Source organism: Scomber scombrus, chromosome 10 (assembly GCF_963691925.1).
Source record: "Scomber scombrus chromosome 10, fScoSco1.1, whole genome shotgun sequence".
Classification (NCBI taxonomy): Eukaryota; Metazoa; Chordata; class Actinopteri; order Scombriformes; family Scombridae; genus Scomber; species Scomber scombrus.
Window position 1 is genome coordinate 2,115,675 of NC_084979.1, and position 14,081 is coordinate 2,129,755.

Consider the following 14,081-nt stretch of genomic DNA (forward strand, 5'->3'; position numbering starts at 1 on the left):
TTCATACTGTTCATATTCAGACACATTTTCACAATTCATGAGAAAAAAACAAATGATTCATCTTATTTTCAAATAACTCCAAACTTTAAGGCAGAATGGAACCTTGTGTTGGGTTTGATGTTGATCCAGTCTAAAATGTTTTAGTGTACTTACTGAAAACGTGTTAATGTTTAGACAATGTGACACAGGAAATATTTCACAACGTAGCTGAAGCTATCTGCAGTGATGATAACAGCTCCTGTTGGTACTTAGACATGCACAGATTTGTATTTTGCACTCAGTGTGGCTCTAATACTCTAGTCTGAACATTAGGTTTGTTTCATAATGACTGAACGAAGTCTGTTAAAAGAAAATCTGGAAGCTCATTTGAAATGAAAGCAACATGCTAAAGATGCCTATTTCAGTATTTTTCACTACTAAGCTAGCTTGTACTTTGAAGTTCTCTATTAAGTGTTCCTGTTCAGTCAATATGAACACTAGAATGAATCAAGCTCTAGCAAACAGCTGTGTATTAGAACTTCTGTGATGTTCTCTTCTTTGAACAGAATGATCAAAGTTTGTGAACATTTTAGAATTTGCAGATGTCCTAAACCCACATAAAGAGACACAACAAAGAATTAAAAGGATAAAAACTTTATACAGTTTATTTACTGGAGGAAAAAACAAAAGAGTTTTCTTAAGAGGAAAAGTAAAAGTGTTCACATTGTATGAACCTGAACTTTAAAAACTCTAAATTGTCACATGTTAGATTTGTATTAAAGCAATGCAGCTATACAGTGGTTTGGTAAGAATGTCATAGAAAAAACATAAAAACGGAGAATACAATAGATAGTACAGACAACAACGGGTACAGGTTAATAATATAAAAAGGCAAGCTCACAGTGCAAAGCGGTCACTAAAGTTGGGAGACTTTGGAACAGTGAGGGGAGTCTCACTCTTCTTCAGTAGCACAGGTTTATAATGTCTGATGGGCTGAGCCTTGTGCACCTGGAGAGGGAGGGAAGAAAAAAAACAACAACAACTATCAGACTGTGTAAATTGATTGATGACATTAAATACATGCCGAGTTTATTTTCAACAGAAGCTGTGTTCAGCTGGACAGGAAGTCAAGCACACACACATCATAGAGCTTCTGGACAATTTTCAAAATAAAAGCTGTGCTGATTCTGGATCGTATTTCAGCAAACGACACTAATAAAACAAACAAACATTTAACTACATAGCCTACTGACCCACAGTAGAAGCACACACACACATACTAAACAAGGGAAATTACCAAATTAACTAAAAGGTGAGCAAGTGAACACAATCAGGCTGTTTAATTGTGCTGCTCCTACAGTTATTACAGTAACCTAAAGCACAGCATGAAGTGTATTTGACTACTGTTCATGTTGACATGCTGTTAAAATAACTACATTTATCAGGATTTGAAGGTTCCCAAATAATATCAAAGATGATTACTGTAAGTACACAGACATTTAGCTTGAAAGCAGATTATTCTAGAAGCATATTCAACACTTAAACATTCATTTGAATTAAACCAGGCTTCCTTGTTGTTAAACTGTAAAAACTAGTGTGCAGTCATCCTTAATATTGCTCATTTATTAAGAGATTGTCTCAGCTACACTTCAACAGTTAAAGTGAGTGCACTGTGATGAGCAGTGCTGTACTGACTTATCTGTATGAAAAGGTCGAATGGATTTCCTTCCAGACAGGAAATGAACAGCTCATGTTATTCAGCTATAAAGCTTCTAAACTACCTCACATCTCATAGAAATCCAATAAATACTTGACCTGAAATTTCTGTCAGCTACACACCAACACTGACAACTCTGCTTTCACATACGTTACACATCAGAATGAATCTCTAAGAAGAACCTTTCACTCTTCTTAGAGATTTCAACGCTTTATTATCTGATGTTTTTTAATGAATCCTAACTTTTATTTTGTTTGCTGACTGCACATACACACTGATGGCACAGGCTGCCGCCGTGCAAGCTGCCTGCTCATCAGGAGAAGCTCATTATTCACACAGTGACGGCAGAGACTTCGGGAGCACTGTGTGTGTGTCTGTGTACGACCCGCTCTACTTCCTGAGGAACAGCAGCTCTGATCTGAACCTCAGACACTGTCTGATTAAATCTAAATCAAATGAGTGAATGTGTTGTTTTGCTGTTACCTGTTCATGGCGGAGCCTGACAATCTCCTCCCTCACCCGCTGCTCCTCCTCTCTTCTCCTGTCCTCATCCACCATGGCCCTGTGTGTCTCCTTTTCACTGGCCAGCTGCTTGCTCTCCTCCCACTCCCTGGCCCTCCGGTCTGTCGCCAGCTCAAAGGGCGCTACAGCTGTGGAAGAATGAACACTTTCAGACAATGCAGCAACAAGATGGCAGTGAAGTTCAACAGTATGGCTGTGAGTTCCACCATGCTGGAGAACAGCTCAGCCTTAGAAATTAACTGTAGACAATATTCATCCTATGACACTTGCTATATTAGCTGAAAATAAGCTACAGTGAGCAGCTGTTTAGAAAATGACTGAACCTTGATGTCACTAAGAGCATCTGCCTTTAGATAAGATTTTAATAACTGATCTAATAAAGGCACACTAACCCATTATAGTCCGATGCTCCAGTTTGGGCTGGAAAGGCTCTTTGTGAGTGACCAGGTTGGGCCTGGCTTTGAATGCTGCTGCTTCCTCCTGCCGCTTCTGCTCCTCTTTCACCTGCAGGGCACAGAGGTCATGTTTCAATGTCTATGGAATGCTAAAGAGTGATTGATAAATGCTCTTCTTGTGTGTTGAGTGTCGTACCAGATTTTCCTGCTGGCTGCTCTTCACACTGCTGCGTTCGTCAGTCAGCAGTGTGAAGGGTTTAGGCTTGGTGGGCTCCACCTTTACCTTCACAGGGAGGACCACTGTGTCGAAGCACGGCAGGAGCTGGGCCTTAAACTCTGGCACCTGGAGAGGTTGAAAGAAAACATGGGACATACTGGTTGTGTTAACTTGTTTATCCTGAGGTGTGAGGACGCAGGTTGGGTTGAAGTGTGACTCTACCTCTTCATTTCGATTCTCCTGCAGCTTCTTCTCTTTCAGCACCCTCCTCTCTCTCTCCCTCTCCTCAAATGAGAAAGGACGCACCTCCACGTGGTGTTTCTCTGGCAGCCGGGGCTGGAAGGGCAGCCCAAAGTGAGGGACTGGGGGGGCCTTGACTGGTGAGGGTGGTTTCACCTGAAGAGACAAAAAATTTAACTTTTAGCTTAAAAGTAACTGAACCCTTCCACCTCATTATCGTGAATCTGCTCAACTCAGTAGGTCTATTGAGTGAGCGGCTAAATGTGTCCTTACCTCCTCAACCTTGTCCACACGGACCCTGTTCTTGAGCGCAAAAGCTGGAGACTCTGGCACAGTCGGCAGCACGGTTTTCTTCTCTGGAACTCCCTGTTGATAGGAACAAGTCTTTATGCTGCTTTCACACATGGAAATGACTTTAAAAGCTTTACATTCTCTCATAAACAACTTATTCATTTGACAGATATGTTGCAGCAGGATTTAAACTCACCACTACTTTCTCCAGGATCTTCTTGGGCTTTGGATTGGCCTTGAATTTATTCCTGTGATTTAAACACAACGTCAGTAAACAGCCCCTAACATTCAATGCTTTATCTGACAGGAAGGCAATGTACTAGGGCTGCTCGATTATGGAAAATATCATAATCATGATTATTTGGGTCAAAATTGAAATCACGATTATTAAAACAATCTTTTTTTAACTTTAGAAACATGCTGCATTTATTGTCCATTCGGCTTAATTAATTTTCTGCAGAACATGTGCAGAGATATTAGTGATGATGATAGTTCACACAACACATCCTGGTTTTTAATAATTAGCCAGTAAACTCAGCCTTGTCTGATGCAGGCTGGAAACTGTGCACTTTTATTTACAGTTTCGCCGTGTGTTTGAGCTTCTGTCAAACTAACGGAGCTGCGGCGGCTTCCGGTCTAAGCTTTCAAAATAAAACCTTTGTTATTGTGCGCTCTCATTATTATTAACAAACAAAGCTGGGGCTGTAAATTACGGGAACTTCCAGGGAGAAAAAACACAACGGGGGAGCGGCGGGAGACGGGTCTAAAATACTGGAGAAACCCGGGAAAAACAGAAGTGTTGGCAGCTGTACACTGCTGCACGCTGTGGGGGAGGGACGGAAATACGCATGCGCGACTTTTTGCAGGAAAAATGACAAAAAATCGTTTCCCCCCGATTTTACTAGTTTTGACATCGTTTGGCCCCAAAAATCGTAATCACGATCAAATTTCGATTAATTGAGCAGCCTTACACTGTAGGCTAGAGCGCTGGTTCAAAATTCCTCCAAGACCTTGAGGAACCTCACAGAACAATTCATTCTGTGATTGGGCATCAATAACTTGACATTTGGAGATATCTGTGACAATATAAGATGATACTGAAATGGAATGTGCAGGCTCTCCTCAAATAAGTATCCAAATAAAGTGAAGTCTCATACTTCTGAAGTTTCTCCACCTCTTCAACCTCCAGGTCTTCGCTGCTCTTAGCACCGGTTGGCCGGCTTCGTTGGCGGGTCATCAGGTGTGGGGAGTGAGGCTGGGTGAGCTTCAGGTGGTTGCCCTTTACTGGGCATGGCCCTGATTAAAAACAAACAGACAAACATTAGAAGCTGTGTGATGGAGTGTTAGGGCTCTAACAATCTGAAGACTTTTTTATTGTTAATAAATATATGCCATCTCTTGCACACCTTTCACCAGATTCTGGCGACTGGGCAGATGGTAGCGGTCTGGGATTCGTTTCTCATACTGTTGTATAGCCTGGGCCATGGGAACATAAGTAGCTGCTCCCCGCTGCAGGAGACACAATGTCATAAAACAAAGTGAGTAAAATGTATATTGTTAACACTTTTTACAGACCAAAAGTCATATTTAATGATTTAAATATGTCATCATTAGAGTACAGTTAGTATAACTCACGCAAGAAGAATCTGCTTCTTTTTGGGCTCTTTTGGATGCAGACCTGGTACGACTGCTTGTGCTTAAATGGAACTCTTCAGGTACAGTTGTGGACAGGGCCATTTTTTTGGGTGGTGGCACTGAAAGAAAAAGTGATTCAAACACAGACAATTATCAATCACAACTTTCAGATCTTGTAAATGGTAACTAATCTTAACTAAGACTCAATAAAAAGGTTGTGGTCAGGTGTATTTAATAACTGCAGTAATGTCTACTCACTGCCTGCCAGAGCAGCTTTGTAGCTGGCTTCGTTCTTCTTGCGTCGCAGTGCCACCTCCTTCTGGAGGTTCTTGATGCGCTCCAGCTCATCATCTACAGAGCTATCACACATCAAAAGAATTATCAGTAAACATTAAAAAGCTTTTACTTGCTTTTCCATTTGAGCTTCTCATTTAAAATGGAAATATTCCAGATATTTGAAGTTTTCTGCAGAAATGTAACAGGAGAACATCTAACTTACTTTTTGACTACTGGTTGTTCTGGAGCGCTCGTTTCTGCTTTGCGTTTCGACACCCTGAAAGTGGACAAACTGCAGGTAAGTAAACAGACCCTCCACACAGCACAGGATCGCACAGGCGTGGACTAGACACACAATACTTTTTCCAGCACCAATTACTCATCGCTGTGTGTTACTGATATTCAATAAAGTATAAAGTATAGTCAGTGTCACATGAGTATATGAGGAGTGATGACTGGGACTGTACCTGCGTTGTTGTGCAGGGGGCCGACTAGAGGACCTGGTCTTTGGTTTGGCACCACCATGAGCAGAGGTTCCACCACCCCAACATGTGACTATGTTTGGAGCTGCTGATGTGCCTGAAGTACTGGGACCTGAAATACCAACCAGTCCATATGAGTACACATTAACCAAGTCTGGAGAACTTAACTCGGTTACAAAAGACTGAACCATTAACACAGATGTATGCAAATGTTTGAGCCCTAACCCCCTCCACAAATAACATGTTTTGGGGATTTTTAAAAAATTGAACTCTATGATACAGAAAACTATTTTCATCTAACATTAAAACAGTTACTCCGTTATAAATGTGATTGTTGCCATGGTAATGTGCATCACACAGTAAACAGCTGCACATCTTCCAGCTTTATTAGATCAGACTAGATGTGTTGGACATGTCTAACAATTAAACTGAAGCCTTCAACAGTAAATAATCTGTAACCTACAACAGGTAACCCTGCTGTCTCCACAACACACTTTGGTCTCACTGTAGATAAGATATTCTTGTTTTATAGTAAACCAGAGTTTCCCCTAGAATAGTACAGGCCACCAGGACAATGGGAACCCTCACCTGGCCAAAAAAAACCCCAAAATGACAAATATCCAGTAATTCAGAAATCAATAATCATTTACATTTGGAGTCTACCTCTGACAATTCCTGGACGCAATGCTAGTGTTAGATTAGCTGACTGATATATTGGTCAGGCTCTAATATTAACACCAACAAGCTTTATGAAATACAGGGAAAAAAACTACCTGTCAGTTGCAGAAAGCTGGTGTCCAACAGAAGATATAGAGTGCATACTACCAATAATCTAAAGAATACTAACCTTCGTCTTCAACATCCTGGACTTGAGGGACTTCAATGGCTTTGGGTTCCTCTTCACTGACCTCTTGCTCCATATTTCTCATAGGAGTGAAAAGGTGACCATCTCCTATAGAAGCTTTTTGTTCTGCATCAAAGAGACAAACAAGATATTGAATCATAATGGTTGCTTGGGGAGAAAACTCATGTTATCTCTGTGAGCTGCAAACTGGGGTGTTGGCTTCCTCTGTAGTTGTTTTTCTTCCTTTGTAGCTTCGCCACAACATTGATGACTTATAGACTCCTGTACTGTATGAATGTAATGTCTTTGTTATTTTGTCCACCAGCTTTTGCCCTGATAACTAACTTTGATGTCAATGCTAAGCTTAGCAGGGTTAGCCATACACAATAGCGAGTAACGTTAGCTTTCAGTATTTAGGAGGATGCTGCAGTCAAAACAAAGATCTGATAGATGTTTAATGGAACGTAACAATAGTTTAACCACTAACACGAACACTTACCAAACCAAGTATCATCGCTGGTCTCCAACTGGTCAAAGTCAGTCACGTAGGACGGGGCGTCGAATTCATAACGGCTACCATCTCCACTCGGGCTTTCGTCAGCCATTCCTCACTTTTTTTTACTAACTAACGATGAAATACAACACAAATGTGGGTGTTAGTTAACTTATACATATATACACAAAGTTGTTTCTACGATAGGCAACCATAACAATGACCTAACGTAACAACTTTGAACGTAGCTAACGTTCACAAGATGGAAAAAACAGAAACAACAACATAGCGTAGTTCAGTATTACTGAATTGTCTTTCGGCGTAAGTTTTTCTTATTAAGCAAGCTGTACGATAAGTTCATGTTTGAGAAACTACTACCAGTTACTGCTAACGTTACCTTAGGTTAACATTAAACCAATAGCCTCTTTATACACGTAACTGTTTGGGTTCAACTGTCAAATTATTCGAGTTAATACAAAAGGAATGTTTCTACATTGCGTTATTATCTAGTTTAGCTCACATTCGTTTAAAAAAAATAGAATAGGAGAATAAAATAAATAAGGTTTGTTGTTGCTCTTACCGCGTCCGTACAGCGCAGACCTGCTGAAGCTATGAGCTTACGTTAACTGTTTGAATGTCGTCCGTTTTAAATCGTCCAATCGCTGAGGCCGTGTTCCTCAGCTCGCCGCTCATTGGCTCATACCCTATGGCTCATACCAAGTCATCCCGTTTAGCGTGGCCACGAACGTAAAAACAAACGTGTACGTGGAAATGTGTGCACATGGATTTAATGTGAAGCATTTTATTTGATAACACTTTCGATAGGGGTGTAAAATATTGAGTAGAGTTAAGTTATTCAGACAATCGAGCATATCAGTAACAAAGAAGGGAAATAAAGCATGTTTTGAGAGGAAGTAAACTGGACAGTCAATTTTACAAAAGGGAAGTCATTTTTTTTTCCCCTTTCTTCAATAAACGTTGTCCAATAACAAATAGTACAATATAACAATAATTCCAAGTAGCATATTTGACAAACAAAACATAAATCAAATGAACTTTAAGGGGGTTCATCAAGATATAATGTAGTTCAGAGTCTGTAGGCACTTCAGTTTTCCAGTTTTTTTAGGACCAAGAAAAGTCATTTTTAACTGCTACAAAACTTTACATTTTTGTATGTAAAATGTACCATAATCAAAATATTACTACTAGAGCCTGACAGATTTATCGGTCTATTAATATTGGCCAATCACAGATATATTGGTATGGGCATATTGTCCAATATTTGTTCTATAGGCAGCATTTTATATATATTTGATTGTTTTTCTTTATTCATGTACACATCAGCTGATATATTGATATCAGAATTGTTTTACTCCCTAATATCGGTATTGGCATCTGCCCCGAAAATCCATGATCAGTTAGGCCCTAATTATTATAAATTTGACATGTTTTGATTTGTATAAAAACAAATGATCAATAAACAAGGTAGCCGATGCAGGTATTACAGATGAACATTGTAATGTTCCTTTAATCAGATTCCTCAAAGCCACAGGAACAGCTTTGAAAAGGGAAGTAAAGTGAAGTCAATATCAAACAGCTTTCCGTTCTACATTTGCCCTGAACTGAATCTCTCAGGCAGTTTCCTCCCAGTCTGCAGTATGCTGCTACACAACACATCTGGATGTTGGTGGCCCTCCTATGCTCACACACATTTGTTTTTTTCTATAGTCTTATATATATACTTTGTAGTACCATTTTTATCTTCATAGTTCAGTTTGGGCTTTCTTGCATGTGTCTACTCAGAGTTTGTCGCTGCTTAGATGCTCTATATATAAAAGTTTCTGCTATAATTATGAAATGTATTGGTCTCAAAATTCTCTGTCCAACAGCTGGAAGTCCCCTTCCACTTTCTTCTTGTTCACTGTGATGTTTTCTTCTGTGTACAGAACGATGAAAGTTTCTGAATCATTTAGGATTTGCTCTACTTCTGCATAAATGACCTAAAATGTGATTAGATTTCCATGTAAGTCCTAAAACTAAATACAAAGACACGACAAAGAAGATGAGATAAAAATCTTAAACTTAATTAACTGAGGAGAATGAGCCAACACAAGTTGAAAAAGTACATCTGATTTGGTATCAGTGGAAATAACAGATCCCACACAGTGAGTGCTGCAGTTGTGATGCTTTATTTTGAAGCAGTGTCAGTGTGAAGGGTTTTTTAACAGGAACACAGACTGAGCCTGAACTGAACTCCGCTCCAGCACCTGAACACGACTCCATCTCATCTCAAAAAAAAATCTCATCTGACACCAAACCCCCGAAACCCAAAGCTCTTTACAAGTCTGGTCTGAAAGAAGTCCACACTGTCTGTTAGAGGGGTTATTTAAAAAAAGACTTGTTAAATAAAAGTAGAGACCTGGACCTGGTCTGTGATTGTAAAAGGCAGAGAGACAGTGACAGGCAGCTCCAGTGTTTGTTTGTGTGTGTGAGGTGGGGCTGGGGAAGGGGGGGCTGTGTGTGTCCCCCTCCCCTCCTCTCCCCTGTGTCAGTGCAATTCATCCTCCCTCCTTACTCCCCCCCTCAAAAAAAAAAAAAAAAAAAAAAAAAGACTAAGTAAAGGCAGTTTGTTACATTTCACATTATATCAGCTTCTGCTTCATAATTAATACAGTATGCATACACTGCTTTATGGTATTGGTATGTAGCTCTATTTACATTTCAGTCTATTCACAAACATAGAACACACGTAGGATGTGTACATCTGCTGCCACCAGCAGTCATATAAACACAGAGAACCAGTGCCAATGTATTTCTACATATACACAGTCACACTAAACACTGTCTTGCATATGTGTTTTCTGTCATGTACATGTATGTCATTTGTCAAACATCATGTGACTAGACAAAGTGCACAGGTGTTTGACTGTTACCTTTAGTGTTGTTTGTCAAACACATGATTTTTAAAAAAACCCTACAAAATCCAATAAAAGCCATCACCCTCTGTGTGTTTAAGGAAAGTTTGAACTTCTTCAGGCACCTTTTTACACTTTATGTGGAACAAGAGGAGTCATGTGATCAGGACTCCAGCAGTAGGCAGTCTTCGTTGTCGCTGGCGGGCAACATGAGCTGCTGCTCGTAGTACAGACTCTTGGCGTAGTTGATTTCTTGGGAGATTTTGATGGCCAGATTCTCGCTCTTCACGTGGACCTGTGGAGAAACACAGAGGATGGGATCAGGATTTAGTGATGCTCACTCCGTCACATTAGTCCATCATGGAGTCTGACCAATCAGAGCTCACCATCTTTCACCACCTTTGTTATGTGCGAGGTGATGCATAACTACAGCACCAATCATTTCTGTATGTAATCAGTGTTTTCTGAGTGAAAGTGAAGCTGTGATCATTTCTATTTTCCAGCCGGAGGACACAACTCCGGCTCAACTTAACTTTCAAGATTATGAATCAGAACAAAAATGTCAAAAAAATGGATTTTTATAACAGTGGTAGTTATTCTGTAGTTGTCTTGTTGTTTGTGTTTTTTTTGAAGATGAACAAGATGAACCACAGGAACTACCTCTTCAAAAAATATGAGTGTTTGTCATGGCGGGATCTTCCATACAGGCAATCTGAGAAAGCCCAGGGCCCTTGAGCAGAAAGAGGCCCTCAATGATGGAAGAAAAAAAAAGGGTGCGTTTGTGTACAGAAATACGACACAATGTTTGACCGATTATCTTTATGTTGATAATTATGGTCACTAGTATGTCCAAAACAAATATGGAGTTAAAAGGTTTCCACCTGACAGCAGCGTTATCCAATTAGAATAAAATAAAAGCTGTTTGCGGGACATGAGCTTCAGTGTCCTGGGGCCCCTGGAGGTACTAATGCAGTCTTGGTGTTTGGGGGTTAATAATTATCTATGTCAGATGAAGTATATAGTGAATACTTGATACCTCATCACCAGGGTTGTGAAGGTTACTTTAGAATGAATAAATGTAATAGGGTACAGATTATTAGTTACACTATTTAAAATGTAATAAGTAATGTAACTATTTCAATGACTTCATCAAAGTAATGTAACTTATTACACTTGATGACTTTTCTGTACGTTTTCAGCTGTTAGGGTAAGTGTTCCCATTAAACACCAAAATCTAAGTCCAGCTGTTTTTCATGGATACTGACATGATTTATAAGAAAGATCATTTCTTATAAAGAAGATTTATCTCTCATTTAAAATGTATTCATTAGTTCATGTAGATTTTGGAATATAAAATAAAGATATTTGATGAAAAAAGTCAAAAGTCTGACATGAGCTTAATTGGTACTGTGACACTATTTAAGTCCATGTGTGCTCCAAATAAACCCATGTCATGATTTATTTACTAAATATAAAAATATATTGATTTCAAAGAATTAAAAACAGCAATATATGTATTCAGTTACATGTTAAATATTACACAATGAGGAAAATCTTAAAGGTGTGACTTCAGATGTAACCATCAACATTTTCATCAGTAACTGTCATTTAATGACACATTGTTTCTCAGTAACTATAACGGATTACACTTACATTTAGACAGAGATCAGTTGGCTTCATATTACAGTTAAGTGGGTAAAGTTCATGAGTGAATGAATAATCTGAATTGAGAATAGTCAGAGAATCAGTGTCTCACCATGGGTTTCTGGTGGGAGGGGCCGGGCATGGCCACACCACTACTGGTGCTTTCAGCCTTCTTGGTGAGCTGCACGTACACCTTCCCATGATCCTTAGAGACCAGGCAGTGGTAGAGGTCATCATACTTGACCTCCAGGAAGATGGCCTCCCGGTCGACGAAGTCCCCGGGCTTCAGGAAGTAAACCACTTTGGAGGAGATGAGCACGCAGTAACTGTCAATGAGCTCCACTGCAATGAAGCTGAGGACACAGAAAACACACTGTCAGTCTGATGGAACTTCAGGGTTGGGGTGGGGGTGGGGGTGGGGATGGGTTTCAGAAACATTGTGTGTATTAATGCAGGGAAACGAGTGTGACTCACAACTCAGAGTGGATGTTGTCAGTGAGGCGGAAGAGCTGCTCCTGACCGTCGGCCTGTGTGGACGAGTGTCGAGGCAGCAGACCCTGAGGTCCTTTACAGCAGCGAGGCTTCCTGACGCGCTGCACGCTCAGCCTGCACAACACAGTAACAACACACACACTTCACACACACACTTCCTGTTCCAGCTGAACTTTATAATCTTAACGCTTGTCCGGAACTCTGACAGCGTTGTTTTATATGAACTTATATGAATGACTTAGAAGCTTGCTCACTGTGACTAGTGCTGGGTGAGATATGAAATGTTTGGATCTCACTGCCAAACAACTGGATGTCAATACTAAAACACTCATTTTTTTTATACCTTTTTATATTTTTCATATATTCATCATTCAAACATTCTTTTTTTCTCCATTTTTCCCACTCTAACTCCATGTAAAAAACAAGCTTGTTTTAGTGCGCCCCCTGCTGGAGGGTAACCAAAGAGGAAGAAGAATGTTCTGTAAATGATTCCAGATGTCTGATCTACTTCGAAAAGTTTGTCACTGATGTCCAGAGAGTCCTTGGCTGCAATTATTTTTGCTCACACAGCTGTGTATATAATCATGAATGAATAAGCATAAGTTATGTTCCACACTGGGATAAGAAGTCAGTGAAAATAGGTTTGCAGGAGTGTGCTAAATGTAGTAGTGAGCAGCGGTAGTTATCAAAACAGACCTACAGTATAATGATGAACAATGATCTACACTATAAATGAAAATAAAAAAAATCTATGTTCTCAGTCAGGAAAATGTAGGCATTATGATTGATATCTGTCTGCTACAAATCCAGATGTTTGGGGCTGTTCTGGCAAATTTTATATTAAGAAGCACAAAGTCGTTCGTTGATTTTGAGAAGCTGTCACTCCAGAAACACTGAGGGAACAGTGATGTGAGTCAATCACAGTCTCATAAATACCCAAAAAGCAGCAGCAGCCAGTTTCACTTAATGAGACATCAAACGAGCCACAGTGAGAGAAAGAAGCTGAATCACTGTGTGTCTGTGTCTGTGAACACTGTAGTGGACAGCGTTGTGAAGGTTACTTAGGAAATGTAATAGATTACAGATGACTAGTTACCTCATTTAAAATGTAATAAGTAATGTAAGTATTTCAATGACTTCATCAAAGTAATGTAACTTATTACACTTGATGACTTTTCTGTATGTTTCCAGCTGTTAGGGTAAGTGTTCCCATTAAGCACCAAAATCTAAGTCCAGCTGTTTTTCATGGATACTGACATGATTTATAAGAGAGATCATTTCTTATAAAGAAGATTTATCTCTCATTTAAAATGTATTCATTAGTTCATGTAGATTTTGGAATATAAAATAAAGATATTTGATGAAAAAAGTCAAAAGTCTGACATGAGCTTAATTGGTACTATGATACCATTTAAGTCCATGTGTGTTCCAAATAAACCCACGTATTGATTTATTTACTACATATAAAAATATATTGATTTCAAAGAATTAAAAACAGTAATATATGTATTCAGTTACATGTTAAATATTACACAATGAGGAAAATCCTACTAGTTTTGACCCAACGTCTGCACGTAGACATGTATAATGAAGGAATAATTAGAGAGAGGCTGCTCATCAGTATCCTTCAGCAACTTGATGTTAGAATCAGACACGGATATTAATGATATTATGTTTCATATCTTATCCTGATGTGTAGAAATAACCCTGTTTTATGGTTGTGTTTAGATACTCAAAGCTCTCGGTTAATGTTTTGGAACAGATGGAAAAAGTGACCCATGATAAAATCTGCTTTTCTTTGCCAATAATAAACTAAAACCTAACCATCATTAAAAATTAGATCTCAGCTTTGTATTCCATCCATCCATTCTTCTGTGTAAGAATCAAACACATTGTCCTTTGAAGTTTTAAACCAATTTTTTGGTGATGTCATTTCTAC

At 39.3% G+C, this 14,081-nt stretch overlaps 2 protein-coding genes across 4 annotated transcripts in view; both read right to left on the minus strand.

The window, feature by feature from the left end:
- Positions 1-630: 630 nt before the first annotated feature.
- Positions 631-7,209, minus strand: tpx2 (TPX2 microtubule nucleation factor). The gene is made up of 15 exons (XM_062427384.1): positions 7,098-7,209; positions 6,602-6,724; positions 5,740-5,866; positions 5,496-5,549; positions 5,255-5,355; positions 4,997-5,115; positions 4,768-4,870; positions 4,519-4,657; positions 3,558-3,609; positions 3,344-3,436; positions 3,053-3,226; positions 2,810-2,956; positions 2,611-2,722; positions 2,180-2,346; positions 631-987 (listed from the first exon to the last, which is right to left on the minus strand). Exons 1-15 carry the CDS (start codon positions 7,201-7,203, stop codon positions 877-879), a joined length of 1,728 nt encoding a protein of 575 aa, XP_062283368.1. The 5' UTR covers positions 7,204-7,209; the 3' UTR covers positions 631-876.
- A 2,923-nt stretch (positions 7,210-10,132) lies between these two features.
- Positions 10,133-14,081, minus strand: part of vps13d (vacuolar protein sorting 13 homolog D) — a 66,305-nt gene continuing 62,356 nt past the window's right edge. For all 3 annotated transcript variants that reach the window (XM_062426599.1, XM_062426600.1, XM_062426598.1), the window contains exons 67-69: positions 12,125-12,256; positions 11,763-12,003; positions 10,133-10,301 (exon numbers count right to left, since the gene is read on the minus strand). In XM_062426599.1, the coding sequence (XP_062282583.1) occupies positions 10,170-10,301; positions 11,763-12,003; positions 12,125-12,256 (505 nt within the window). In that variant the 3' untranslated portion in view covers positions 10,133-10,169. The remainder of the gene's footprint in view (positions 10,302-11,762; positions 12,004-12,124; positions 12,257-14,081) is intronic.